At 50.0% G+C, this 26,633-nt stretch overlaps 1 protein-coding gene across 1 annotated transcript; it reads right to left on the bottom strand.

The window, feature by feature from the left end:
- On the bottom strand, positions 1-23,739 carry LOC137909663 (glutamate receptor ionotropic, kainate 2-like). The gene is made up of 7 exons (XM_068754124.1): positions 23,616-23,739; positions 8,208-8,375; positions 6,998-7,263; positions 4,640-4,843; positions 1,427-1,480; positions 117-290; positions 1-36 (listed from the first exon to the last, which is right to left on the bottom strand). The coding sequence occupies exons 1-7, from the start codon at positions 23,737-23,739 to the stop codon at positions 1-3; spliced, it is 1,026 nt and encodes a 341-aa protein (XP_068610225.1).
- Positions 23,740-26,633: the final 2,894 nt, after the last annotated feature.

Raw genomic sequence — 26,633 nt, 5'->3', positions numbered from 1 at the left:
TCACGTGCGCGACATCGGCCTTTCATCTTCACCTGCCTGCAGCGTAAAAAGCCCGGAAGGTTCCGCCACGTTACTCCCATCCGGTCGATCCGGTGCGTAAAGAGCTTCACGCCTACCGTCATGAATCCGTCCAGCAGGCCCGAGTCCGGTTTGGGCGGGGCTTGCAGCCGCTCCATCGACCACTTCTCGATGATGGACGACACCTGAGGGTTCTCCGTGTTGAGGATGCGGAAGCCCGTCATGTTGACGCCGCTGAAACGATACGGCTCCATATCCAGGGCGAAGAGGTCCTGCATGGGGACGGGAGGACGGGAGTCTCCTTAATAATTCATCATCTCATTATCTCGGTAATTACGAATCATCCTCTGAGCGACACAAAGACATTTCTGGGTTTCTTTATTTGATTTTAGATCGTGCTGAGGCGGCGGCGTTAATTACGGCCAGCGGGCTTTCAAGGTTACAGGCGGGCTCTTGGTCGGCCGCCATCTATCAATGTGGACGCGAAAGGACAAACCAATTGTCCGGCGCAGAGCTTAAACTGGCGTCTGACCAGGCAGATGTCTCTGGGAGGCGACGGCGCAGCGATGGGCGCGGAACGCGCCGTCGAGGTCGGATGGCGTCGCACCAGCTCCGGGCTGCAACCAGCCAAACACGGACTGACGCTTTCCAACCCGACAGGCCCGAGCAGACCTATAATCACGACTCTCTTTGTATTCCCGGCGACACGCACGCCGCCCCCCACGCCTCGCCGGGGTCTCATGTGGACGCACAAAAGAATCATTACAGCCCGAGCGCCGCTAAATGTCCTTCTCAGGTTCGGTTTTCTTCAGCCTCTTGCCTTCTTCCTTTCACAGCACGCCGTTTGTTCTGTAACGGACCAGACGGGCGTCTGTCTCATTATTCGAACCCGTTCGGTTCTCCAGGTGAAGATGCGCTGCTGATCACCTGGAGCGCCGTGCGTAATCTTCGTATAGGAGTTAGATCAATCGTGCTTTGTAGAACTTCAATCGCTGTTTGAGTCGGGGGGGAAGGAGTGACCAGGAGGGGTGAGAAGGTCAGCGCGTCGTCAGCCGCGTGGGAACGAGTCTCGTTTCGGGCCCATCTATTCCAAGCTGCATAAAATCAGCTCGTAGCCTCGGCTCGGAAACAATAGCGAGGCTGTCTGAGTGAACGCTTCCTGCTCGGCTCGTATTTAATTTTATACTCGGAGAGGAAGAAGAAGAAATAAAACACACACAAAATCGCGTTTCATGCGTGTGCGTCCGCCTTGGACGGGCGTGTTTGCGTGTGGAAACAACAGATGAATACGGCCTAAACCGCACGCGCGTCATCAAGCGGATGGCGCCGCGCCGGAGTGTAATCAGCGTCGTGTTTATGGCGTCATTGCATCTTGTCAACAGAAGAGAAGAATTTCTAGTGTACTCACCAGGGTAGTAAAAATATAATGGTAGTACTCCGTCATCATACCCATGGCCAGGCCCTGCAGGGGGGGGGGGTAAGTAAAGATCAGAGATTAATAGTTTAATGATCCCATTACGTCATTTAGCATTTATAGAACCTGCAACGGGCCAGGGGCGCACCTAGAACTTTTTCAATTAGGTGGAAAAAGACAGGGCCGCGGATGTCAAAGATTTATTGAGTAAAGAATAAGCCCAACCGAACTATAAAAAAATGGATTTAAAAAGGAATAAAAACCCCCGAGTTTTACAGGAGCTCAAATGGACAAAAGCCTGCCGGCCTGTTTTTAAAACGCATTTTCCAGAAGCTATTTTTCACAGGACATGTGTTGTTTGCACTGACTCGCGCTTTTGTTTATTTCACAGCTCAATCTGCTCGTGAAAAAAGGCTGAAAGAGAAGCATAAAATGTCCCGAAGTCCTTATTATATTCCTCTGCGAGGAAGCTATTAGGGCGAGCGAACGCCGCGGCCGCGACGGATCCTGGGAAGCATCGCATGAAAGGAAATTGAGCTGTTGACACTGGCGATCTGTTTTCTCATGCACACCAAAGCGCTCGCCGTCGATAAATCATCTTTTTTTTTTGTTGTGGCTTCCTGCAGAATCGCGGCCGTCCTTGCGCACCTTTTATCCAGCGATATCCCTCCACCGCTCGCATAAATAATGGATCTCTGTTAAATGAATTTAACATGCCTGTGAGCAGAATTAGAAGTTCTAATTAAAAAGCCGTTATTGTCCAACGGAGAGCATCCATTATGACGGGTCAGTAGCAGATATCTAATATTCTGCAGAGAGATTAAAGATGCACCGAGCAGAAACTAGGTAGGTATTTGAATTATTTGCATGGGTGCCTAAAGAGAGGGACACAGGGGACATATAGGAGCTTTCTGATTTAGTACATTTGCATAATAAATGAGCTATGACTACATTTATTGAGACCGTGTTCCTAAAATGGGAATATATGTACATTTTTAATTTCATTTAGGCTGCGCTGATTAATCATCTTCTACTCTCAGATGTAACCAACTTTGCCAACCGCCAGCACTCATCGTACATTGAGATTCAATTCAGTGTTAATATCAAATAGATTAAAAAAGACGGGAACCAACAATGTGTGAAATAAATTACTGAAACTCAACAGGGGCCTAAAACCATTTCTTCCTTGATTCTATTTTCTTACAGACATAATTATTATTTAAATGAACGACGCCTCCTTTTTCCAAAACAGATTAGTGTTTATATTAAATTTTTCCAGTGACACATTAATTCAAGCATTTTTCTTTTTCTTTTTTTGCACTTTCAAAATATTTTGTTTCATAATGATTTAAAAGGAACATCTCGAGCCGGATGATGTAAGCTGGCGAAAAATGTCATAATCAAAAAATAAATAAAAACTCCCAATGGCTCCAGCAAAAAGACTGCGTCAGTAGCTACATACGCTAGCTGGCTAATGCTAACTCATTTTTGTCGACACCGACGACAAACATCGCCTTTTTTGCTTCCATTAAGTCCATTTTGGAAATGCAGCTGGAGTACTTCGGAATTAACCAGCTAGCATAGCTACTGCCATTCATGCTCCTGGCTCCATGTGCTAAGTTAATTAGCCGCTTCGTAATGGGATGTCCCGCCTTGTCGAACAAGCTAAATAAAAGTCAACGTGTTCCTGTACGCGTGCTGCGTTTATAGCCGCCACCTTGATCAAGAATTCACTGTTACTTTTGGCATATGGTTTGTTTAGCCGACAGGTGCTAATTGGCTAAATCTAGTAGCGCCTGCTGAGCTTGTTAGCCTAAGAGGCAGGAAGCCTGTGCTGGATTGAATGAAACAGATCGGTGAATAAAAATGCTCTGATTGTTTCGTTGTCGCAACGTACGAGACGTCCTCCGAGTAGATGGCGCTTTTATTCCGCTTTGTTTGCCCGTCTGTTAGCAGGATTATGGTAAAAGCGCGCGCCCGGTTTTTTATGACACTAAGATGAATGGCTGTAGTTTGTTCCAAGGAAGAATCCATTAAATGTGGGCGCGAACCACATCACAGGGCGGCTACATTAATTATCAGTGAAAGGAGAGCGAGAGCGATTCAGAGAACCATAAATACATCCAGATTTTTCCGGGGAGATTAACGCTCCGTGGCAGGAAAACCAAACGGTCCCACTCCCACACCGCTGCACTATCCTGCAGCTCTTTATGCAGCCGCGACGGCAGCAGCAACGCAACCTGGTTGCTACGTTTTTTTGCTATGTTCACAAGCATAGCGGGAAAGTACCGCCGCCGGTGAGGCGTTGGCAGACATTCCGGTGCGTCATCGGTGCGTTCCTAGGTGCGTGCTGTTAGCATGATGACTCAAAGATCTATGGACGGATCTTGATTAAATCTTCAGGAAACGTTGGGAACGTTAGCAGGAACGGATAATTACATTTTGGTGATGTTATAGAAGGGATTCTGGATTCTGAAACACTATGAATTCTTTGTTAACATTGCAGTCAATGGAGCTTAAAAATGTGTTCCTCAATATCTCGGTTGATCATTGATCGACACAATCGTTTAGGGTGGGGTCCTCTATCTGATCACCGAATTTCATTTCAACAAAATAAAATTTCAACATTAAAACCCATTTATGGATTCAAGAATCAGTTAAATATACTCGGATTGACTTATCATCGTTGGTGTTTAAAGATACCAAGAACAATCTAGAACCTTCTGGTGCTGATCCAGATCACCATGTGGAAGGAGTAGATCCAGTTAGGAGGGGAACGAGCTGCTTGGCGGAGGTCTGTGCTCTCTGAGTGCTTTTCTAGTTTTTAATACTTCTGCAGATGGAAAGCTGAAAGGTTCGCCCTCCTGCGGTGCTGTCGAATCGCCCGCCGGTGCGGCTGGCTGGAAACCACGGCGGCATCCATCCGTCACATTTACGGAGGTACTATAGCTAGTTTATGCTCCAACTCCAGGTCCGTAGCATGAAACTGGAGGGCGTCGTCATCCTGACAAGCTGTCAAAACATTTCTTTTAGGAGCTTAAAGTTTAATTTCTTCCTCTTTCCTGTCGTAGAAGAGTTGCCCTGTGAGGGGTGTGGCCTCCAGAGTGCCCTCCTCATTTAATATTAATCACCCGAGGCGGCGTAACCCCCCCCACCCCCCAGGGTTTGTGTTTTCTTTGCACGATATCGCGCCACATTAGCTCGTACCTGCTTTAGGATCCAGGCAGCCATCTCATGTCCACAATCAAAGATGACATGAAACTCCTTCGCCTTCTTCATCTCCTTCAGAAGCGGCTTGGCGTCCTTGGTCTCTGTGGGCAGCTGTCGGATCTTCAGGCGGATGTTGTATCGTGACGGCGCCTTGATCAGCTCCTGCAGTCGGATCAGACCTGCAGGACAAAAGAGGATGTGCTATGAGAAAGAGAGAGAGAGGAGCCATTTTAAAGATGCGGTAACAAAAAATGCGTTTGATCTGCTGCCATTCCGAAGCGTCTCCGACGGTAAGGAGGCCACGAAAAATACAAAAATAAAAATACCAGCAAAATGTGGGTTTCTCAGCAGAAAGAGGCTCATCTGCCTTCCTAATCCGCATCTATTGATCCGCCTACACGCGCCTGGCGAGGAAACAGACCTATCAAGAGGATTTAGCACCAAACCAGCATTTATACCAAATGAACAAAATGCAAAGAGCCTCAATCTGCACCCCCCCCCCCTCCCCAGAAACGTCCAATCCCACGGAGGCCGGCGATTCGCTGATCCCCTCCAGTCCCTTCCGTCGAATCTGTTCAGTTCCATCTCTGCGGAAAGCCGTGGTCAATCCGGCCTCTCCTCTCGCTCGCTCTTCAGATGCGGTCTGATGAGTGCCTCTGTTTGCCCTGCTTGTACTTGCCCCCCCTCCGATGCCGCCGTCACGTATTGCGCTCCAATCTTCACCTTTCATTTCTCGACCACACGCTCAGGTGGAAAGCTCTCCGGCAGAGAGCTGTGATGAGATTACAATGAGTTTCTCCCTCGGTGAAGAACTTCAGAGCGGAGGCATGAAAGGGGCCGGAGTGATGGGAGAGATGATTACTTGTCACGGATATAAAAATGGATGGAGCGGCGAGAATAGATTTGAGTGGGAACCGGAGTGAGATAGGACTTTTCTGTGGAACCACTTTAAGATAGCCCGGCCTATTTCTTTTATTTTGAGATGAAGTGCTGGATGAGCGGTTTAATGGCCGTCCTCTGAGTGGGGCGGGGTCTCCACCGAAGCCTATTGAAAGACTGGCGTGAAATAGGAGCCCGCCGGCCTCGTGAAAAAGTATCACGGCACGGAGGAATAGTGCACCGCAGCCTTTAATCCTGGTAGAGCCCCTCTCCGGGGCCGCGCGTGCACCTCCCCGGTTCGGTTCACGCCGACACCATCGGAGGTGTTAAGCCAGGAAGGAGAATCTGTCGAGGGAGCTCAGCGTCTGGAGCGCTGTCAGAGTAGATGTTTGTGGGCTCTCGCTGACGCCTTCAGACGTTCCCCCGGTGCTAAAGGCCGTGTGAATGTTTGATCCCCTCCCAGCCCGTCAGAGAGGCTCCAATCAGCAGCTCGGGGGCCCTGGAGCATGAAGCCGTGTGATTACAGCCCGGGACCAGGTGGAGGCGGGGGGGCGGGGGGGGGGGGGGGGCAGGTGTGTTGCAGCAGCAGAGAATCTCCACAAAGGAGGCTCCGAGCTGACAGGGAGCGAGGCGAGAGGTCACCTTCTGGGCGGGTGGAGAGCGACGCCGTTGGCCTACCGAGCTCCGAGGCAGGAAGTGTCGAGGGGTCAAGGGGTCAAGGGAATGATGCGTCATTGGGATATCATCTGAGGTTAATGCCCGAGCGCGGCGCGATGGGAGGGGTCGAATCCCGAAATAGACGTGACGGAAGTTGAAGTCCAGAGACGAGCAGCGGGAGGACGCCGTTGTCCTCTCCCGCCCACACGTCCCTCGGCTCGGGAGCGAGCCGCCTTCGTCAACCTGTCTAAAACCCAAACCTCCCTTCGACTCGATCTAATTTACTCGCATTAAGTTGTCAAATCGCGTCGGGCCAAAATAGCTCATAAATTGCCCGGCGAGCGTTTGAACATTATCGTCATCTCCGAAGCGATTACACTTCACCTCGTAATAACATCGGCGCTCCGGCGCTAAAATATGACTTGTCTTTCAAAGCGCACGTTACGAGCTCCTCCACAAAGTCAACGGAAAAGCGAAACGTCTGGCGGACGCGTTTAATAGTCGCCCTCGGAGATCAAGTGTCTCTGGGCGTTATTAATGGCGGTTGTCAGCGCTCGCATACTGCAGTCCTGCGTTGCATTAATGTGAAGAGACGCCGGGTCATTCCGTGTGATGGGGGGGGGGGGGGGGGTTCGCTGTTCTGGAAGACTGACACGGGCAGCACCTGCAGGACTGAGGCATAACAGTAAGCTATTGATTTCTGAATCAACTTGACAGGCTACAAAGCGCTCCATGAACTCCGGCAAGCTGCGCCGCCTTTTCTTTTTTCTTCCCGTTCGCTCGGCGCCATCTCACCATCGCGAGCCACGGAGGCCAAACGGCCGTACCTGTGCTGTCGTCATACACGACGGTGACGGTTCTCCACTTGAAGAAGTGCACCAGGTCCAGAATGGCTCTGCTGAGGGACGAGAAGTCCGGGTAGAGGCTCACGTAGTAGGAGTCCCGGTTGTCGGACACTTGGTGCTTCCATTTGGTCTGGATGTGGGGCACTCCCAGGGCGTTGCAGATGGACTGGACGGCGTTGGCCGACGAGCTGTGCGAGGGGCCAAAAATGGCCGCCACCCCAAGGGACAGCTGATCGCATGCTGGGCAGGACAGGAAGTAGAGGAAGCAACGGCTTTAGCTTCACATTTCAACACATCAGAGTAGCAGGAAAGATTTCAGAAGCATGTTCAGCATCGTTCTAGCTGCAAGCTCGGGTAACCCTGAACGCACCGCTAACGCTTCCCTCACCTGTCGCTAAACTCTTTAGCTATAGTGTCTGATTTTCACCGTTCAGAATGGAGCTGTTTAGGAGTTTAGATTTATCTGTGTACTTTTTTTAGTTTTAGTTCTATCATGCCTCGTTCGTCTGTTTCCAGACGATGTTGAGAAGGAACGCTTCCCTCTTCCTCTGGCCAGGGAGGTCAGGGTTCAGGTTCTCACGGCCGTTTTTAATAGATTTCCATTAACCTTTTTGCAAAGGCTCGCCTCTTGGAATGGGGGCAGGAGGTGATTTCATTACGGGGCAGATACAGGGCAGTTTCTTTTTGCTAGCCTGGGCAGAAGCGTTCCGAGTGTCCCTCAGGTTCACCCGATGGCGACGAGCATTTATCACCGTCTGTTAGCGCTGCTGCTTCGTGCCCGTTTTAAACGCTTCACAGCAGATTATATAAAAAAAGTTTACATTTCAAAAACCCCGTTTGTTACGCTTCCGCTTACTTTAAAGGCACAGACGTTAAATGTGTTCCCACCGCCTAATAAATAGGAATTGATTTCCTCTAAATTGATTTCTGAGTTTGTCTCCAGTCGTCGGCGGACGCTTGTAATCCGGGAGCTGCTGCTCCGGACTGTAAACATCTTAAGTGATTTCCAGGATTGCTGTAAATGAGTTTTACACGTATTCACGTTGGGATTTCCTCCGGATTCATTTGCATTCATCCCATGTCCTCAACGCCAGTGGAGAGTGAAGTTGCTGTGGGGAAGCATTTAAGCCTTCCTCCTGACGCAGGCGACGGCAACCAATCAGAAAGCAGTAAGGGTGGCTCACCTTTCCTGGACGCCTCGAAGCTGTCGAAGATGTTTATTCTCTGGATGTCATAGGTCAGCGTGGTGTTGGGGAGCAAGGTGCGGTTCCTGTTGATCGTGTTCAGGGCGAACTTAAAGGCGAGTTCCTCGGCGCCCGAGGGGCCGCTCTCAATCGATTCAAATATTCCTCCTGTGGGGGGGGGTTAGAAAAAAAAAAAAGAACTGAGAACACAGCGTCTGAAAAGCCTTTTACCTCCCATCGTTCGAGTCATTGATTGACAAGTCGCAGGGAAAAGAAATGTCTCACGCTAGAGCTCAGTCGCACGACGACAGGAAACTCACACACAGTGCAAATTAGGTGGCTGAATATAATCTGATTTGCATTCCGTGCCAGTCGACTGTGTAATTATAGGCAATTAGTTGTGTAGGGGGGCGAGTTCAGGGGTGGCTGCCCTTATTTAACTCTCTCGCTGAGCCTTGACGGAAATGTTCAGTCTTCCATTTTGTCCCATTGATTCCGGTAATTCTCCGACGAGAGGAGGGCGAAGAAAAACAACGGCGTCATCAGCGGGGAAATGAGGGTGAAAACGGAGAAGGGCAGAAGAGAGAAACTCTTCAAGTGGCGTGGAAAGAAATTGTGAAGAAGAAGAAGAAGAATGTTTGAAACATTAAGTGATTCCTTTTTGTTGCCATTTAATGGATCCTGTATGAAGAAGCTGAGTAACGGCTCAATGTCCATTAAATGGCAAAAGTAAAGGCGTGCAGCGTTTCTCCTCGCCACACGAGGCAGACGTCGTAATTGCTTCTGCAAAAGTGAGCTGCTGTCAACTTCAGAAAGCTGCCGTCACAACTGTCGATTATTTTGAGCTGAACTATAAAAAGAACGATTAAGGTTCCGGCTGATGCATCGAAGCGTTCCATGTAAAACGGTTGAAAGAGCTGCAGAGAAAAAAAAACATAATCCCCCCCCAAAAAGTGAGAGCACGCTACAAACTAGTGCACCTTTGGGGGGGGGGGGGGGGTCATGGGAAAGCTTTACAGAAATCAAACTTGAAAGCGAATGGATTGGGTGTTGGAGGGTGAAGGGTTGGGGGGCTCTGAGAAAATACTCCGGGAGTCAAGAGTGGAGTTTGAGCAGTCCGTCCACGGGGGGATGGGGGGGGGGCGGGGGGTTAACACAATCCTGCCAACCCCCCCCCCCCCAAAAGAAGGTTTAAACCCTGTTTATCGATTCCATTAGAAAGAGAGAGGTGGGTCAGGGCGAACGAGAGCGAGACAGATGAAGTGACGCATTTTTAAAAGAGTGGAGAGAGAGAGAGAGAGAGAGAGAGAGCCTTTCATTAAAAGAGACGGCGGCTATAAATAGAGTCTGACCATGGAGGGGGGGGGGGGGGGGGGGGTAGAAAAGGAGGGCAGGAGGGCAGAGAAGATGTCATTAAGTTGGGGAAGCAAGCTTCATCACTGTCACCACCGTCCGGCCATGTGATGCGCTTCCTGCTTTATTCTGCAGCACACGCCTCTATATTATACATATATATATACAGATACATATATATATATATATGTATATGTATCTGTATATATATCGACACACACACAGAGAATCAAAGGATATGGATTATAAGAATTTATTTTCTATTTCTTGCGTATTAACAGAACCCTTTTCATCTTCCAGCTCCGTGATCCGAACCTCCTGCTATTCACGGTCTTTCTTTTTATTCTCTAAAACAGCACATCAATCCTCAAAAGAGCAAAACTACCTGCGAATAAGCTGATTGAAGTCATGTCAGCCCGACCCGACAGATAATTATCACCCTACTGTCTCGGAGGGACACGAGCAGATTTCCTTGCATGCGTTGGACAGACTGCTCAAGAGGAAGTCATAAACCTTTGAACACCAGGAGGACAAAGACAATAAAGGAAGTTGCGTGTAACATTTCCAAGGGGAGAGTTCTGGAAATAGATCCTGAGCAACTCAGGCCACGCGGCCGGGACGTTTTGGAAGACGCTTTCATTTATCGATATCACACGTAAAGTAAATGTTTATCGCTAAGAATAGAATCAGAATACGAATAACTGTCTGTGCGGCCGGAAATGAAGCTCAAAGGCGTGACAGCACCCGCTAAAAAAAGACACAGGAATCAAACGTGCTAATGATAGCCTCGGTAGCGACGCGAAAAAACAGGTCCAATAATAGGAATGCAGAAAAATAATTAAATAAACTAAAGTAAGGATGCAAGTCGAACCGAAAACTGATCAAAATTAAGTTAAGAATGGCATAAATAGAATATATAAATGCGGTGCAGAAATATAAGGTGACAGAAAATGAGTTCTGCAAATCAGCAGCTAAATTAAAGAGACGAGTTTCAAGCTTTATTTAAACGTTATCATCCCTGAAGCGGGCTGCGTCCCGGCTTCCCATCCGTCGTCGCTCCTCCTGTTGGGCTTTGTGGTCGGGCTGATCTCAGGTGTGTCAGTTACAGCCGAGATAATCAGGGTTTGTGTGAATTATGGCGCCGCCGTCACTGGAATTACGCCGCAAATGAAAGCTCTGCGTGAGTTATGAGCTGGATAATCATCCTGATCGGAAAGCAGGCCTGCTGGTCGGAGCGACTTGTGTGTGTGTGTGTGTGTGTGTGTGTGTGTGTGTGTAAATCCAACTCCTTTCATTATTTGCTCTCATATTTTTATTTTTTGCCACTTTTCCTTGGTTTCCAGGTTAAAAATTGTTCAGATATCTTCACCTGCTCAGGTGTTATATATGATTATTAGATTGGATAGATTGTTTTGGATAAACTAATCAATACTGAATAATTTTGCTTCTCTGGCTTCACTGCTCTGAAAGCACCAGCAATGATTATTCATTACTCTGGGAATTAAAATCCAGCTCGCTCTCCGTGTTCTTGTATACCGGGAGACAGGAATCAGATTTGTTGCCATGGCGACTCATAGATCTATGCTATGGCTTTGCAGCTTTGAAATCCGAGTGGCTGATTGGTGGAGGAAGGGCGTTGCGATAGTGCATACTGCCTGTCTGTGTGACTAATGACTGGAGGCGCAGCTGCATGATGGCGGAGGGCTGTGGGGTGGTTGCCATGGCAACCAGTGAGCGACTCTGTCGCAAGGGCAAGTGGCCCAGGTATGAAGTCACTGAGTTTAGGCTTCAAGAGCTCGGCCTCGCTGTGTCGCGCCACCCTGGCCCTGCCTCCGTCCGGCGGGCCGGCATCCGCAAGGGGCCGAAGTGATGGAAATGCTCCCTAAATATCCCAGATAATTCCCAGTGGGAGCGCCCTGGCATGTTTGGCGCTGGACGGGACATGATGCATGTAGTCCTGCAGAGAGCCGCTGCCCCCGGTCATTAATCTGAGGCTCTCCTTGCGGCGGATTGACCTTCCTCTGCTCCACGAAGGCCGTTTCCCTTTCCGAGAAACACGGGCATGGGACGCATCCCGTGTTCCCGCCGTGATGACATCATCACAGCCCTGTGATGATGTCATCACAGGGCTGTGAGTAAATGAAGCGTGTAAGACGCCTCCAACTGGCTGATGTGACTTTCATTTCTAGTGTGTTCTACGTGCTAACGCCACTGTAACAGCGTTAATCAGGAAGTAAAACATATCCGGTCTGGGAAGAGTCCAGGAAACGAAACCGGATCAATTGAATACAAGAATCTATAACGCTATAAATTGTGGTTAATTTATGTGTGAAATTCACCTGGGAAGTAAGTAAAAACTTGAATTTGTGGAAAGTTCAAAATGTCAACGGCAAAGCTTATCATGGTTAACACACACACACACACACACACACACGCACACACACGCACACACACACACACACACACACACACATGGGTGCTGTGTGTGTGCGTCAAATGATATGAAACACCAATAGAGATAAAACTAAATAAAAGAAGGCTCTGAAAGTAGTTGAAGATGCATAATCCATACAGCTGGCGGGTCAATCAATAACTTAATCAGCCGCCCTGAAGCTGATCAGACAGCAGCCACGCCCCCCTGCCGTGGGCCGTCGCGTGTTTTTGTCCCGCAGAGTAGAATCAGTCCAGTCTCCTTAAAAGCCTCCTGACACTGGGCTGGACTGTCTCACACACACACACACCCACGCGCGCGCACAGACACGCACCTGTCAGGTAAGAAAGCGCCGAGTCGGGGAGACGTGATGGATGTGTGACTCTAACGCCCACGCCCGTGGGGCTCCGCTCAGCCGCGCTCCGTGTAATAACGAGCCGAGTCATTGCCAACAGCTCAATCTCATCAGCCAGCACGCACGCGCGTCTTCAATTAGAAGCGCGTGCGCCCCTGACCCGGCTGCGCGTGGGAACTGGTTTTCATCCGCAGTGCTTTCAGCGGGACTCGGAATGATCCGCGCGAACGTGCGAAACTCCGTGCGTGACATTTTACGCGCTAATTTGTCAAGCCGCGACCTCTTTTGGTGCTAATTGTGCCAAACTGTGAGCGCGCTGACGCCATGGACGCGGCTTTTCTCAACCTCTCGAGCGTGAAGGAGAAGCGCCCACGCGCACGGAGCGGGGTTCCACAGGAATGCGTGGCCGCGCTCTTGAGACTGGATGAGGGAGGCGCGTCCGCGTCAGAACGCAGCGGGAGCGACAATCAGAACTTGTGATGTTGTTTAATTCCCCGCTGTCGAATCTGTGACGAGGAATTACCCAGATGCGCGTGTGTGTGAATAGTTTCATACACGCACACACACACACACACACACACACACACACACACACACATATAAAATAGGTTTTAGTAGAGAACTAAGGATCAGTTTCAGTGTTACATTATAAAAAAAGGACAATGCAAAGTACTAAAAGCAAATATCTCTTTTATCACCGGATTAATTAATGAGCCGCTTTAATTAACTTCTTTTCACGCAGACCTTTTGTTTACAAGAAATAGTCTGTCTTAAAAAAAAATGCAATCAGTGAGTGAGAAAAAAAAAAGATGGGGAAGTTCGAATCCTGAGAATAAACCGCCAGCACTTTAGTTTTTTCCAGACGTGGTGAAAAGCCCTGGGGGTGTGTGTGTGTGTGTGGGGGGGTTGAGTTCGTTGCGCTGAATTAAAAATCTAAATTTAAAGTTTCTGATGCTCAGAGCCAAAAACAGAAGAAAGAAAACACATAGCAGGAAATACCTGCAGAAGAGACACAAGACTGGGATGCTCGTTAGCATTAGCATCATCATCATCGCTCATCTGATGGTACTGCTTCAGTTTGGGGGGGGGGGGGGGGATTGATTGATGTTCCGGCATTTTAGGGGAAAATAGCGAGGCGTTCAAAGCCTGTGGGTTTTATGAGCTCCAGACTTCTCACAGCTCGTAAGTATTCCCAAATCTGCAGCCACAAGGTTACGGGTTCAAGTAAATGCTACGACTACCGGCGCTGCACACGGGAGGGCTTTACCCCGTCAACGGAAACGCTGTGATTCGACTGTGATCCGGCTGTGATCCGGCTGTGATTCTGCTGTAATTCTGCTGCGATCCGGCTGTGATCCGGCTGTGATCCGGCTGTGATTCGGCTGTGATCCGGCTGTGGTTTGGCTGTGATCCGGCTGTGATCTGGTTGTGGTTTGGCTGTGATCTGGCTGTGGTTTGGCTGTGATCCGGCTGTGATCTGGCTGTGGTTTGGCTGTGGTTTGGCTGTGATCCGGCTGTGATCCGGCTGTGGATCCTCGCCCGTCGCTGCCGTTTTTCTCTCCAGTCCCTCTTGTTTCCCCCGCTCCTTTATTAAGCACACATTCGCTCAGCGCCTCCTCGCTCCCCCTGACTGGAGCGCGTCTCCCGGTGGCCCCGGCAGGTGACAGATGGCGACCTCGCAGCGCTGCTCAGTGTAAACGGAGTTTTAATCAAGCCTAAGCGCGTGTGAGAGATGCTAATTATCCACCGCAGGCTAACGGAGGCGGGAGTCCAGCACGGAGGGCCGTGTCGCTTTGCATGTCCGTGCGTGTCTCTGGTTTTTAATCGCTTCCGTCATCGTGATAAAACCGTTTGGGCGCCACCCCCAGTGCGGGGGGGGCGATGTTCCTACAGGGGTTTGCTTGTTTGCCTGTCGGAATGATTATTTAACCAGTTGTGGGTAGGTTAGGGATATTTCTGGAGCAGTAATGGAGGACTCGGTTAGAGTTTAGTCAGGATAACCACCAATGAACTCTGCTCCCGGTCTCAGTGAACTGTTCTGGTTTACATGCCAAGGGACGAAGCACCGGCGCTCCTCCTCTTCCTGCTCGACCTTCCTCTGAGCAGCCGGCTGCAGCGGCCGCCGCTGAGTATGCTGACGACACGCATCTCGGCCCGTCTGTTTCCATGGCAACTGTTGAGCGTGAACTCTGGGAGAAACATGGCCGCCAGAGTAAACAAAGCAGCGCAAACAATCGGAACTGGAGCCGGATCCCGAGCAGAAGGAGACTCAGGAGTAAAGACGGGGAGCTGACGGAGGAACGCTTCTGGAAAGGTTCATTTTAAACGTTCTTTTTTATAGTCGGATGCAGTCCCGAGGTTTTTACTGGTCGTCATCGGGAGTCAGCGTTGTGGTTTTTAAACCAATGAAAGTTCTTTTTAAACCAGGGAAGCGAAATCTGGAAAAGTTCCTGGTCCTGATCCTGAAGAAAACCTCTTGACTATCAAACCAACAGTGTGAGTCAGATTCTACAAGTCTTTGAGGTCCAGAGGTCACATGATGAGGGCCAACCTATCATTGGGGGGGTGCTGTGGGCCGGGCCTTGGCTCCCAGTCATCGGTTCCCAGACGCAGGACGGATCCGATTCTGCAGCCCTCAAGCTGTACCGCTCACCAACCTAAATCTAGATGAGGACTTGACTGGCGGTAATCTCGGAGTCTTAAAGCTCACTCTGAAAGTTAAGCGGCTGGATTTCCAACCGTCGGCATCCTCGCCAAAGTCTCTCACGCCGCGCCGTCTTTGCATTTGCATTTCAGACGTGATTCCAACACGCCCGTCTGAAAAGGGAGCGTTAGCAGGATAAACATCTCCAACATGCCTTCGACATAAATTGACCTTGGTGCCGGGCGAAAAAGAATTTCAATTTATTATAATGATGCAATGAGGTCACAGCAGATTAAATGAGACGCCGTCGTCTTTTTTGCTCCCGTTCCGGCTCCCGTTCTAATTCCGGCTGTTCCTCCCCGCTCACCCAAAAGGCCTGCGTGTGTTTCTCCCTCCCATTGTCATTCTGAACAAAATGGCTGTAAAATGAGACGTTGTAGTTCAAAGGAAGAGCGTCTTCCAGATGTTATCGCTCGTCAGAGCCAAAGGTCAAGGATTCATTCAGGAGGTGGCGATGGAGAACGGGGGGGGGGATTTTACAGGATTTCTGTAATCTGATTATACTAATGTTTAATCTCCATAGATTTAGACACACTCGGCGACGAGTCGTTGGCAGAGGTAGAGTTCTTTCTCTCGCGTAAATCCATAGGGCAGAGCCATTTCTGTTGCACGGGGGCATCGAGGCTGGTTTCATGGCAACGGGAGTGGCTGCACAAAGGCCTGCACCGCACCGCATGTATGTAACAACGCCGCATGTACGCAAGAACGCCACATGTATGTAACAACGCCGCATGTACGCAAGAACGCCACATGTATGTAACAACGCCGCATGCATGTAACAACGCCGCATGTATGTAACAACGCCGCATGTATGTAACAACGCCGCATGTACGTAACAACGCCGCATGTACGTAACAATGCTACATGTACGTAACAACGCCGCATGCATGTAACAACGCCACATGCATGTAACAACGCCGCATGTACGCAAGAACGCCACATGTATGTAACAACCCCGCATGTATGTAACGCTGCATGCATGTAACGCTGCATGCATGTAACAATGCTGCATGTATGTAACAATGCCACATGTATGTAACGCCGCATGCATGTAACAACACTGCATTTATGTAACCCTGCATCTATGTAACAACGTCGCATGTATGTAACCGCTGCGTGTATGTAACAACACTGCATTTATGTAACCCCGCATGTATGTAACAACACTGCATTTAAGTAACCCCGCATGTATGTAACAACACTGCATTTAAGTAACCCCGCATGTATGTAACAACACTGCATTTATGTAACGCTGCATGTATGTAACAACGCCACATGCGTGTTCCTCACATGATAAAGGACGTCATGGCAGCGGGAGCGACAGAGCAGCGATCATTTCCACGGCTGGAAAATAATGGGAATCTGGGAGTGAAAAGAGTCTCCTTCGCGTTGACATTCAAAGATACACTCGGAATGTTTTTGTCACATTCGTGCCTCTTTGTCCAAGGACATCGAGACAAGAGGGGGGAGAGAGAAAGTGAGGCGATAATGTGTGGAGGAACAAAGTGGAGGGGAAGGACTGAGAGACAAGGAGGAAGCCAAAAGGAAGGACAAAGAGGCGAGAACGGGAAGTGAAGGAAAACCGAATCTGGGATTTTCTCGTGGGGATATCAAATCGATGGCGGAGGCGGGCGTCGTCGTTGTCGCGCCGTTTCCTCTCCAGTCGTCAGATGTGCTTAGAAAACAACAGGTGACGTCTGCAGTCAGACAAGCCGAATGAGGAGACGGGGAGGAGGGAGGTGAAGGAAAGAATGGATGAGCAAAGGAAGCAAAGAGGGAGAGGTGGAGAATAAAGGAGGTCACTGGAGGCTGATAAAAGACACTCAATTAAACGAGTGAATGGATGGCCCATTAGGCCCAAACGGACACCCCCCTCCCATCCTCCGCCTCAGCCACAGGGCAGGAAGATGTCAGCTCCCAGTTTGGGTTCGTCAGCATCCCGTAAGCCGCCGCCGTACAATCAGAGCAACAGGTGCAAGTGGATGTTCCACAAACCGGCTGCTCCACACGCACACAGATTCAGACCCGGCGATGGCGGAGGAGGAAGCCACAGGCGAGCCAATGAAAATAAGCAAGTTGCTCAAATATGCCTCCTCATTCCGCCTCGATAAACAAGAAACTACGGGAGTTTAAAGGGGAAACTGATGACGACCCCAAAGCTTTCTTCTAGTCTTCTCATCTGCAGTCTCGGGGTGTCTTCCACTATTCCTCATCGTAATTCCCGCCACGGAAATTGGGAGTCTTTTGTCTTGCGTGGAGCGCCTTCCCCAGGTACGTCTCACGGGAAGCTGCGCAACCAGACGAGAGGCGATTAGCTTCATTATGCCGCCTCGGAAGCTTCAAACAGACGCAGGAAAACCAATCATCTGTTCCAAACTGGCCGCTGATGCTCCGTGTTTGCGGATGAGGGTGAGGCCGGTCGGTCGTACCAATGAAAGCCACGGATCGCTCCAGGCATCAAAGCTTCCCCGATCCGGTCACGTGGCACGCCGCTCGTCCGCCACACTCGTCTTTCACCGTTCGAGTATCTTTGAAAGAAGAAGGCTGATCTGAAGGAAGCCGTACAAATCAAGGAGAAAAATGAAATTCAGTGTAGCAGGAGGAGACTTTTGACCCTGGCCGATGGCGGACAATGGGCGCACCCTGCGGATTCAAGGAAAAGGATTTTAACCGTCGCCTGCTTCAGCGCGTCCTCCCACAGAGTCCTCCTTCCTGCGTTCACGCATTCCGACCGGCTGTGCTGTCAAAAGGAGGCCGACCTCCGCGCTCTCTCCCGATTCAACCGGCTGCTAAGGAGGCGATCACCGTATCCGACCCCGGATGCTCCTCGCTTCCCGGCAACAGAGGACGGCTCCCTGCGGCCGGCCAATCACGCTGAACCCTGCGCACCTCTTCCGTTTACATCCCTCCGGATTGAATTGGATTGAATTGCGTCAGTTTCACACGTGAAAACTTTCCCGTCAATCGCCTTCCGACAAAAGAGAAGGAATGCATTGAGCGCAGCGCAAATAATCAACATTTACCCTGCTAATCAATTACCGGTTAATTACCACATATCCATAATGAACCACGTTTGCTTCCGTCGGTTGAGCGCTCCCTCGGCACTTCATTACCACGTCCGTGAGCGTCCGTGAAGATAAAAGGCTCACGTTACGCCCACGTATGATGCAGACAGGCGAAGTGAAAGGTTTGTTTTTCACACCACTTAAAGATAACAAAGATTTAAAAAGCCAGCTCTTCTCACTCTGAGAGCAAATGAAGTGGTCCAACTGAGTTTGGAACGTGTCGACGGATCCATAAAAAGAGCGCGTAAGTGATAATGCCTGGATCCAAACTCCCTCCATACGCCCCCAGCGCGCGCCGGTTTAAGGCAGTTATTAATTCAGACTAACATGAATTATTAATCCCACCCCCCACGTCCGTTTTATGGCGCATTGCTTGTTCTTTTTTCTTTCGGTGCATGTGTTGGCGCGCTCGCAGATGGAAACCTGCGATATCCAAACACACCAGAGGCCATCTGGGACCTGGCACTGGTTCCATGCTGAGCTGTCACTTTCCGATTGTAATTATTCCTCTTAGCAAAGCAAACATATTGATTTTTTTAATGGATCCCCGCGTTTTACCACGACTCGGAAGTGGAGACAGCTAAATATGCAACGAGATCATCTAGTTGAATCCATGAGCTGCTAATAGAAGCCCGTCTCGGGTTGCACTCCCTGAGGAACCTCAAAGCGATTTGTGTTATGTTTTTTTTTATGAGGTTATGTTTTTGCTCCTGTCTAGTTTTTTTTTTTGGGGGGGGGGATTGTTAGCAGGAGATTACGTTTTTTGGTGTGGGTCCAGATGGAAGGGAAAAATCCTGGAATTTTCCTTGGGGATGTTCCCTAATTCTACGAAATGAAACAACCTGTTCCCTTGAAACTTTTGTGGAGGGGCGGGACTTGGGCAAATGCGATTAGAATTTGGTACAGTTTTGATCAACTATTTTAGCATTTCTAATTTCTCTTGGTATATTCCACAAAAGACGATGTAAAAACGCGTTTACGTACTTGTGGTGTTAGTGTCTATGTGTGTAACATTATGTGATAGGGAACTTTTCATACTCTGCAAAATCTATTTCCTTCAAGGGGCGGGGCTTGGGTAGATTAAAATTTTTGGTATAGATTTGGAATGGGGCGCTAACTCGCCTTAGCATTGCTAAAACATTTTCTACTCTCAGGTATACAATCACATGTACTTCTCGTGTTGATGCGTGTGCGTGTGCCGGACACACGCCGGATTGTTCGGCCTTAAAGGGCGTGTGCGTGCGTGTGAAGGGCGTGCGTGAGTGTGACGGGCGGGCGCGCTCTACTGATTGCCACTCGGGTTTGTCTTTCCTTCCTGCAAAAAGCTATTTCAAGCGCATCAAATGTTCGACTGGCTAATGTGCTGCTGAGGTTTATTCGGAGCGGCTGCATCAAGCGGCCTCCCACTGCTTTGCCACAGAACTCTCCACTGTCCTTTCTATCTCTCTTCACAGAAGCCATCAGGAAACTAATAAAAACCCGACTGCGAGTGGGCTGCGAGTGGACTGCGAGTGGACCGCTCAGAGGCAAGCTAATCTATCTTTACTCGCAGTTTTTCTGCTCGCTCCCGCTCTCTCTCTTCTCACCTCTAACAAACGCTCTTGGGTTGTTGTTGTTGTTTTTTTTTGTTTTTTTTACACCTCTCAGTTACTTAAGTTTTTCTCCCGTCTCCCTTCGGTGGAATTGTGAGAAGGACGGCTCCGCATGTGTTAATAAAAGACGCAAAAGAGAGAAGAAGAAAAAAGGCCCAACATGATTCCTTAACAACGAGCCCGGTCCGACCTTCAGCCGGCTCGGAGCCGGACGACTGCTGAGTTCTTGTCCTGGGAGAGGTTCGAGGACCGGCTGGACAAAGGTGAACCCTGTCCCTTCCCGCGAGGCAGCAGAAGGAAATACAAATACATGATCGTCGACTATAGACAATACGTTATGCAAGGTCGAGCGTCTCAAGCCTCCTTCGTGTAAATGATATTTTCAAATGTTGCTGGCAAATCTGAAAAAAAAACATTTTGACTGAGCACAACAAGAAAACTAATTTCATACCTCACAGATATTTCCCATTTCGAAAAGTGGCAATGAAATCTGTCGCCAAAATTAATCACCATTCAGCCTTTTGTAGCTGAAAGCATGGCGGCGAGACCTTCAAAGACTCGGGACTGTAAGCATGTTTAAAGCGATCCATCTCGATGGCTCCCCGCTCGACGCCCGTCTGTGGCGCTGAATGCTAATGTCAGACAGAGCACATTTTTTTTGTTGTTCTTAAAACCCACGGTGGGTATTTTTAAACCGTGGAAATCATTTGCCAAGAGGAGCTAGTTTCATATTTCTGTAAGCTACGGCGGGGGCCGAGTGACACATGAATATTTTAAGCAGCTTTGCGTCTGTTTAAGTGTTTTGCTGCCGCCGCGGCAACGCAGGACGTGATGCGGAATACATGCAAACGAAGCTCCAGCGGGCTAATAGCTGAGCCTAGAGGAAAGCAGAATGCCCGGCCGGGTCGGTGCAACCTCGAGATTGTGGCTCCTGCAGAACACAAGCCGTCGTCGGGGTTGGACAGAGCGTTAGCGCTTTGTGGAAGCGGCGAGATAAACACGCCAGGAGGGATCGCCTGCAAAAAACACGCTCGACTTCCTTTCCTCGATGAAAAACAATTGCGCTTTAGTCATAAATATTCTCCGGCATGTTTGCGCTGGGAACATAAGCAGAAAGAAAAGCCAACAAAACAGCCATCTTCGCACCAACCCCCCCCCCCTATCTGCAGCCTGGGGACATGCTGACGGTGTTGTTTGAAGATGGCGCCGGAGTCATCGCTCAATCCCGCGGCCGTAAAACCGGCTCATCTGAATTAACCGCCTCGATTTCAACGCTGATTCCCGCCCCCCACCTGCACCCCTCTTCCGTTTAACCTCTTCCTGAGACATTTTTTTTGGAATATATGTCTGTGCGGAAAACCCAATTAGCGTTGGTGGAAAGGCAGACGCCATGACTCATTGTTTGCTGTTGTGGGGACAGCCAAATAAAATCAGACAGGTATCCGCGAAGGAACTCTAAACGGCGTTCCGTCGACACAAAGTCGCTTTCTGTGGCGCCCGCTGAGTTTCACCTCCTGTTTCAGGTCGATGTTTCTTCCTTTTCCGTGGAACGCACGGGTCAAAGGGAAGAGAAAACCAAAGTGGCAGCTGAACGAATTGTCCTGGGTCTCTGAGACCGTTCGCCGGATCCTTCAGCGCTCCCTAAAGGCGGGCGGAGACGAGCGAGGAAAAGAGATTCCTCTCTCCGGCGTATTTTATTACGACGTGTAAGTGCTGCATCGGGTCCATTCTGCCATCAAAGTAAACGAATTACCCGTAAGGTTTAAAAAGGAGGAAACTCATATTTACCTGCGGCTGGTGGACAGGACGCTTCCTGTTCCATCAGGGGGGGGGGGTCGCTCTACAATGTGAGACGCTGTGAATCCAAACGGGCTGGCGTGCGTGCGTGTGTGCTGGCGTGCGTGCATGTGTGTGTGTGTGTGTGTGTGTGTGTGTGTGTGTGTGTGCGTGTGCGTGTCCAAAGGTCTCAACATGACCGGAGAACAGCAGTTGCACGGTGTGGGTTGCCTGTTTGGGCAGAATGGAAGTTGGGGCAGGAAGGGAACAGACAGACCCCGGGGAGCTGACCTCCTCATTTAGCCGGCCCCCTGCAGGAGGAGCAGCTGGGACTGTCTGCTGACCCAGCACATCCTGCAGGACAGGAGACGCACAGAAACGGACCGCTGGGCTGGGATGTCTCTCAGGTCGATTTTGTTGCATGTGCACGTTCCTTCGTTCTTTTTGATGGAATCGCCCACGCAGCTCCGTCGGCTGCTCTCTGTCTCTTTTGGAAATTCAGCTCGTTCACAAAGAAACAGACAGATAAGCACATTGGTGTGTGTGTGTGTGTGTGTGTGGAAATGGAGCTGTGCAACGACTGAGATACGTGAAGTGGAAGCGACCGCAGTGACAGCGATAGTGCTGCGTGAAAAACTCACAGAGCAGAGCTCTGAACAGGACGCTTTCATTTCGTCCGACAACAGGCTCGGCGGCGGCGAGCCGGGTCTCTGTCTGTGGCACTGAAAAGGGGGGGGGGGGGGGTCCCAGTCATCTGTGCAGAACCACGGACAGAGATTCACTCATCAGCGCCACCGGAACGCGGTGTCCAAGTCAACTGCTGCCTTGTTTGTTTGTTTGTTTGTTTTTGTCTTGTTCTCTTTTTTTTTCACGAGGCTTCAGGATGTTTCCAAACCAACAATATCCATCTGTCGTACGGCGGTGGGGCGTTCATGGGCGGTTGAATGGGGGCTGATGGTTGTCGCTGCATAATGTGCTAATGTGATTGGCTGTTTGGGGGCCCCTTCTTCACCGACATTGCTTCAGGGGGGGGGGCACCAAACATTTTGCTGGTCAGCCTCCCCTGAGGATGCCAAAAGCCTGACAGATCCAGCATGACAGCATCCGTCCGTCCATCCATCCATCCATCCATCCATCCATCCATCCGTCCATCCGTCCATCCATCCATCCATCCGTCCGTCCATCCATCCATCCGTCCATCCGTCCATCCATCCATCCGTCCGTCCGTCCATCCATCCATCCGTCCGTCCATCCGTCCATCCGGACCACCTGGGGAGGGGACGACGCATCAACATCAACTGTTGTAAGTATTGATCAATCAATCTCCCATCGGTTCTGTCCTGAGTGGACTCACAGTTGTGGGTGTGGGAACTTTGGTGTGCCCCCCCCCCCCCCCCCCCCCCCCCCACACACACACAGGGATTACTGAGGAAAACCCCCGGCGACTGCCAGAGAACGCGTGAGACGTGAAATTGTTCATCCGGCAGAAGATGCAGTATAGACAAGCGCATCCCGTTGTCATAGCGACGGCTGTTGAGGACTCGCCCTGCCTTTTACACAGGACCCGGGGGGAGTGTAAGAATGTGTTGACACACTGTAGGGGGGGGGCTCCCCCCGTCAATCCAACACGTACATTCAACAGAGACTCAGCCATCCCGGGACGGATCTCATTCAGCAGCAGAGGAATCAAAATCCAAAATCAATCACTAATCAATGACACTGGAGGTCCCCTCGTATGTGATCGATCCGCACACCGGTGTTTACATGTGACCCTCTGATGCAGGGAACACGTTGAGGGGGGGTGCAAGGCTCCCGTGAAGATGAACTGTTGCATCCCCGGTGAGCAACTCTCAAAGTGCGGCTGACACCGCGGGCACCGATCACCCCCGGTAACGCACGAGGCTCCCGGTGGAACGCCTCGCAAACACTGTGACGGTGTTCAGGAGCAAAAAAAACCCCCAAAAGATTCATGAGAAATAGAATTCTTTACAGTCAGACGTCGAACTCCGCGCCGTCCGTCACCGACGCGGGCGGGAGCGGAGCGACGGGGCTCACGGTGCCGCTAATCTCGCTGCACGGTTCCGTGCCACGGAGCGTCGGTACACATCGTATAGCAGAAAAGAGAGTCTTACCGAATCTTAAAACGTGCGGCATCCCGCGAGAGTAGCCAATGAGCAGCAGCAGCAGCGGGATGAGCCGGAGGTCGGACCTGAAACGGAGACCGGTTATCATCAGACGCGGGGAGGGAACCTTCATGTTGTTTGGGGGGGTTTAATCCACCCGGTGCGCGGGACCGATTCCCCCGTAATTCTTCTACGGTCGTTGGACAAGACGCGGTGACGGCGGCCCTGGATGCGCAAGATCACGGCGTGGTCACCTGCGCGGTCCCTAAATCCGTTAGCAGTCCCGGCATGATGCCTTCTCCCTTTCCTACTTTACTGCGCCAAGAAAAAAGAATCCTCCGAGTCGAGGGGTGGCAGGACATCCATGACGAAGGGTTCGGCTCCAGTGAGGAGGAGGAGCGGGGGGGGGGGGGGGGGGCAGGCACGGACTGTCGGTGAGGTATACAGAAAAGGATCGGAGCGGGTTGGACGCAGGGCGCGCAGCAGGCGGACTACACAGCAGCGATCTGCAGCCCCCGACGAGGCGCTCTGGGTTTCATACTGCACTGCTGCACGGGCGCTGACGTCGAGCCAAGGTTAGCGCTGTGAACGCGCAGCAGAGAGACGCACATGCACGGAGAGGAGAGGAGAGGAGAGATAGAGACGGAGAGGATACTGGGAAAAGGGTTAGAAAGAAGAGGATGGGTAGAAAGACGCTTAATGGAGAGGGAACTTAACCCCCCCCTCAGGATCCACGTGCATTTAGGATTTAACTTCACTTCACTCCTATACGTGGAATCAGATCTGATCGATCACACGTGAAAGATAATCCCACGAGCAGGGACAACTTCTGCGTGTTTTCTGCACGTTCGTCGCCTGGTCGTTCAGGCAGGACATCATTTCAGCACCGCGGACAGAGACAACATCCGCTGAGGGGTCTCGGCTTTCACAGCCGACGTCACAATCTGGCGCATAAAGACCACCAAGTGTGCAAAACAAACAAACAAACACAACCACGATATAATCTCATGCCTGCGGGATAACATCGGTTTCCTGTCATGTGCACGAGTATAGGCTGCGTGTGCATGGGCCCACTTTTTTTTGTTTTGTCATTATACCCCCTTCTCAAAACCTCAAGCAACGGCCTTTAAACAATTTCCAGCATCATTCCAGAAATGTGGGAGGAGTGGGATGAAAGGAATCACAATTGGCAGAAGAGCAAATCCTTGGTATCGACGGGAGCTGCTGAAAGGCACGAATATTTAACCTATGCAAATAAATCCACTTTGGACTTGAAAGCCTTCCAGCGAGAGCCTGTTCCAGCTGTGTGTGTGTGTGTGTGTGTAAGAATATGTGTGTGGCATGCGCATAAAGGTTCCACTACATTTTATAGTGAAAGACATCTGATATCTCTCATGATCATAGAATATGATATAATAGAATCGGTCTTTATTGTCATTATAACAAGTGTTGTGAAATTGCAACGGCCTCCATTTAGCGCAAAGCACCAAAGTAAACCTGATTACCCCCTCCTAGAAGACTAACATGGGTAAACCATCTTTCTACAATACTGCCCCCCCCAAGGGTGGAACTGTTTGACTCCCGCCCTCAAAACATGCACCTCTTTGGCCTCCTTCAAAACGGCCCGAAAAATACACCTTTCAGGGGGCAGAAACGGAGATAGTCATCACGACTCTCTCCGAACCAACCCCCCCCCTTTGTTTTTTTCCACCTACGTTGCACATATTAAGTGTCTTTGTAATTTAATGTAATTTATTGTCAAGCACAATGTTCATGTTTCACAGCTACCCCCCCCCCCCCTTCAAGACGGGGACAGCGCAACGTCCCTTCAGCCGGACAGAGAGAGTGACACGGGGAACGGGAGAGGGGCAGCGCCTCTACGCCCCCCTCATCAGTGGCAAATGCGCTACAGGTGCTCACCACAACACCTGCCTGCCTAATTACCCCAGAAACAAGGACCGTCTGGGCAGCCCAACCAATCACCCGGCTACACTCGGACAGCACACAGACTTGAGGAGAAAAGGGGCCTTTATTGGAACCGGACAGCCCCGGTTTGTCTTAAAGGACGACCGGAGGATGGACTTTGTCTTCAAATGATTAGCAGCTCTTGGTAAGTGTGATTCATCTTTTTACTTATCGTTCCCTTCCGGCCGGACACCTTTGGGGTACCTTTTACGGATTTAAAAAGTGTATAGAATAGTTATGAAGCAAAATGTTGACCTTTTTATGTGTGAAGATTGCGTAGTTGTTAGCGTTAGACAGCGCCGTTTGTGGCGTGGAGGAAGGCCTACGCAGACGCCACAGTTGAGGGTTCCCGCTTTTCTTATTGTGTTACGCTGTTACCGGGGTTGGGAGACTCACGCCCGGCAACATGTATCAGCAATTCACCCGCTCGTGACGCTGTTTTACCGCTTTAAATAAGTCGTGAAATGTGATTTTATCATGTTGTTATGCTCTAAGGTTAACACGCAGACACGTCAAACTGTTCCTGAACTTAAATTGTGCTACGCTGACTGTATTTTGTCCTGTTGTTGTTGTTGTCATTTCATTGTAAATACAAACAGCAATTTTACTTTTCACTCTTTTGTGCTCCTAATTAGCCTGATAAATCTTTAAATATGGATAAGCCAAAAAATGACGTGACAGCAATGTTAGATAGATGCATAATGAGTGCGGCTTTTCAAACATATTTTTTGTTGTTTCTGTGATGCTTATACTGACGCTGCAAAGTCTGATGGCATTTGTTTGTTCTAGAAATGGGTTAAAATAACTATTTCTAGTTCTACTGCTTAGATGTATTCAACCATTCAACGAGGACTCCTTCACATGCACCCAGAATGTGTCAGTTTTAGTACGGTGGAATTTAGAAGAGCGTGAACAGACTGTTTGTAAAAGAGCTGTGCCAGAGCCCTATTAGCGGAACAACATTTCAGCATGTGTCTGCACACTGACAAGACAGGACAGGACTAGACGAGGCGGAAATTAAATTGCTAATATATATTTTCTGATTACTCGACTTGAGTGAAA

Source organism: Brachionichthys hirsutus, chromosome 20, assembly GCF_040956055.1.
Source record: "Brachionichthys hirsutus isolate HB-005 chromosome 20, CSIRO-AGI_Bhir_v1, whole genome shotgun sequence".
Lineage (NCBI taxonomy): Eukaryota > Metazoa > Chordata > Actinopteri > Lophiiformes > Brachionichthyidae > Brachionichthys > Brachionichthys hirsutus.
This window is presented reverse-complemented; position numbering and strand designations above follow the sequence as displayed.

What these genes read in the sequence shown, in the direction of transcription:
- LOC137909663 (XM_068754124.1), bottom strand. Translation starts at nt 23,739, where the DNA reads ATGAAGGTTCCCTCCCCGCGTCTGATGATAACCGGTCTCCGTTTCAGG. An exon ending in CTTCGAGGCGTCCAGGAAAG is followed by an intron (nt 7,264 to 8,207) that starts GTGAGCCACCCT and finishes TGTCCTGCCCAG; the next exon opens with CATGCGATCAGCTGTCCCTT. An exon ending in TGCTGGACGGATTCATGACG is followed by an intron (nt 37 to 116) that starts GTAGGCGTGAAG and finishes TTTACGCTGCAG; the next exon opens with GCAGGTGAAGATGAAAGGCC.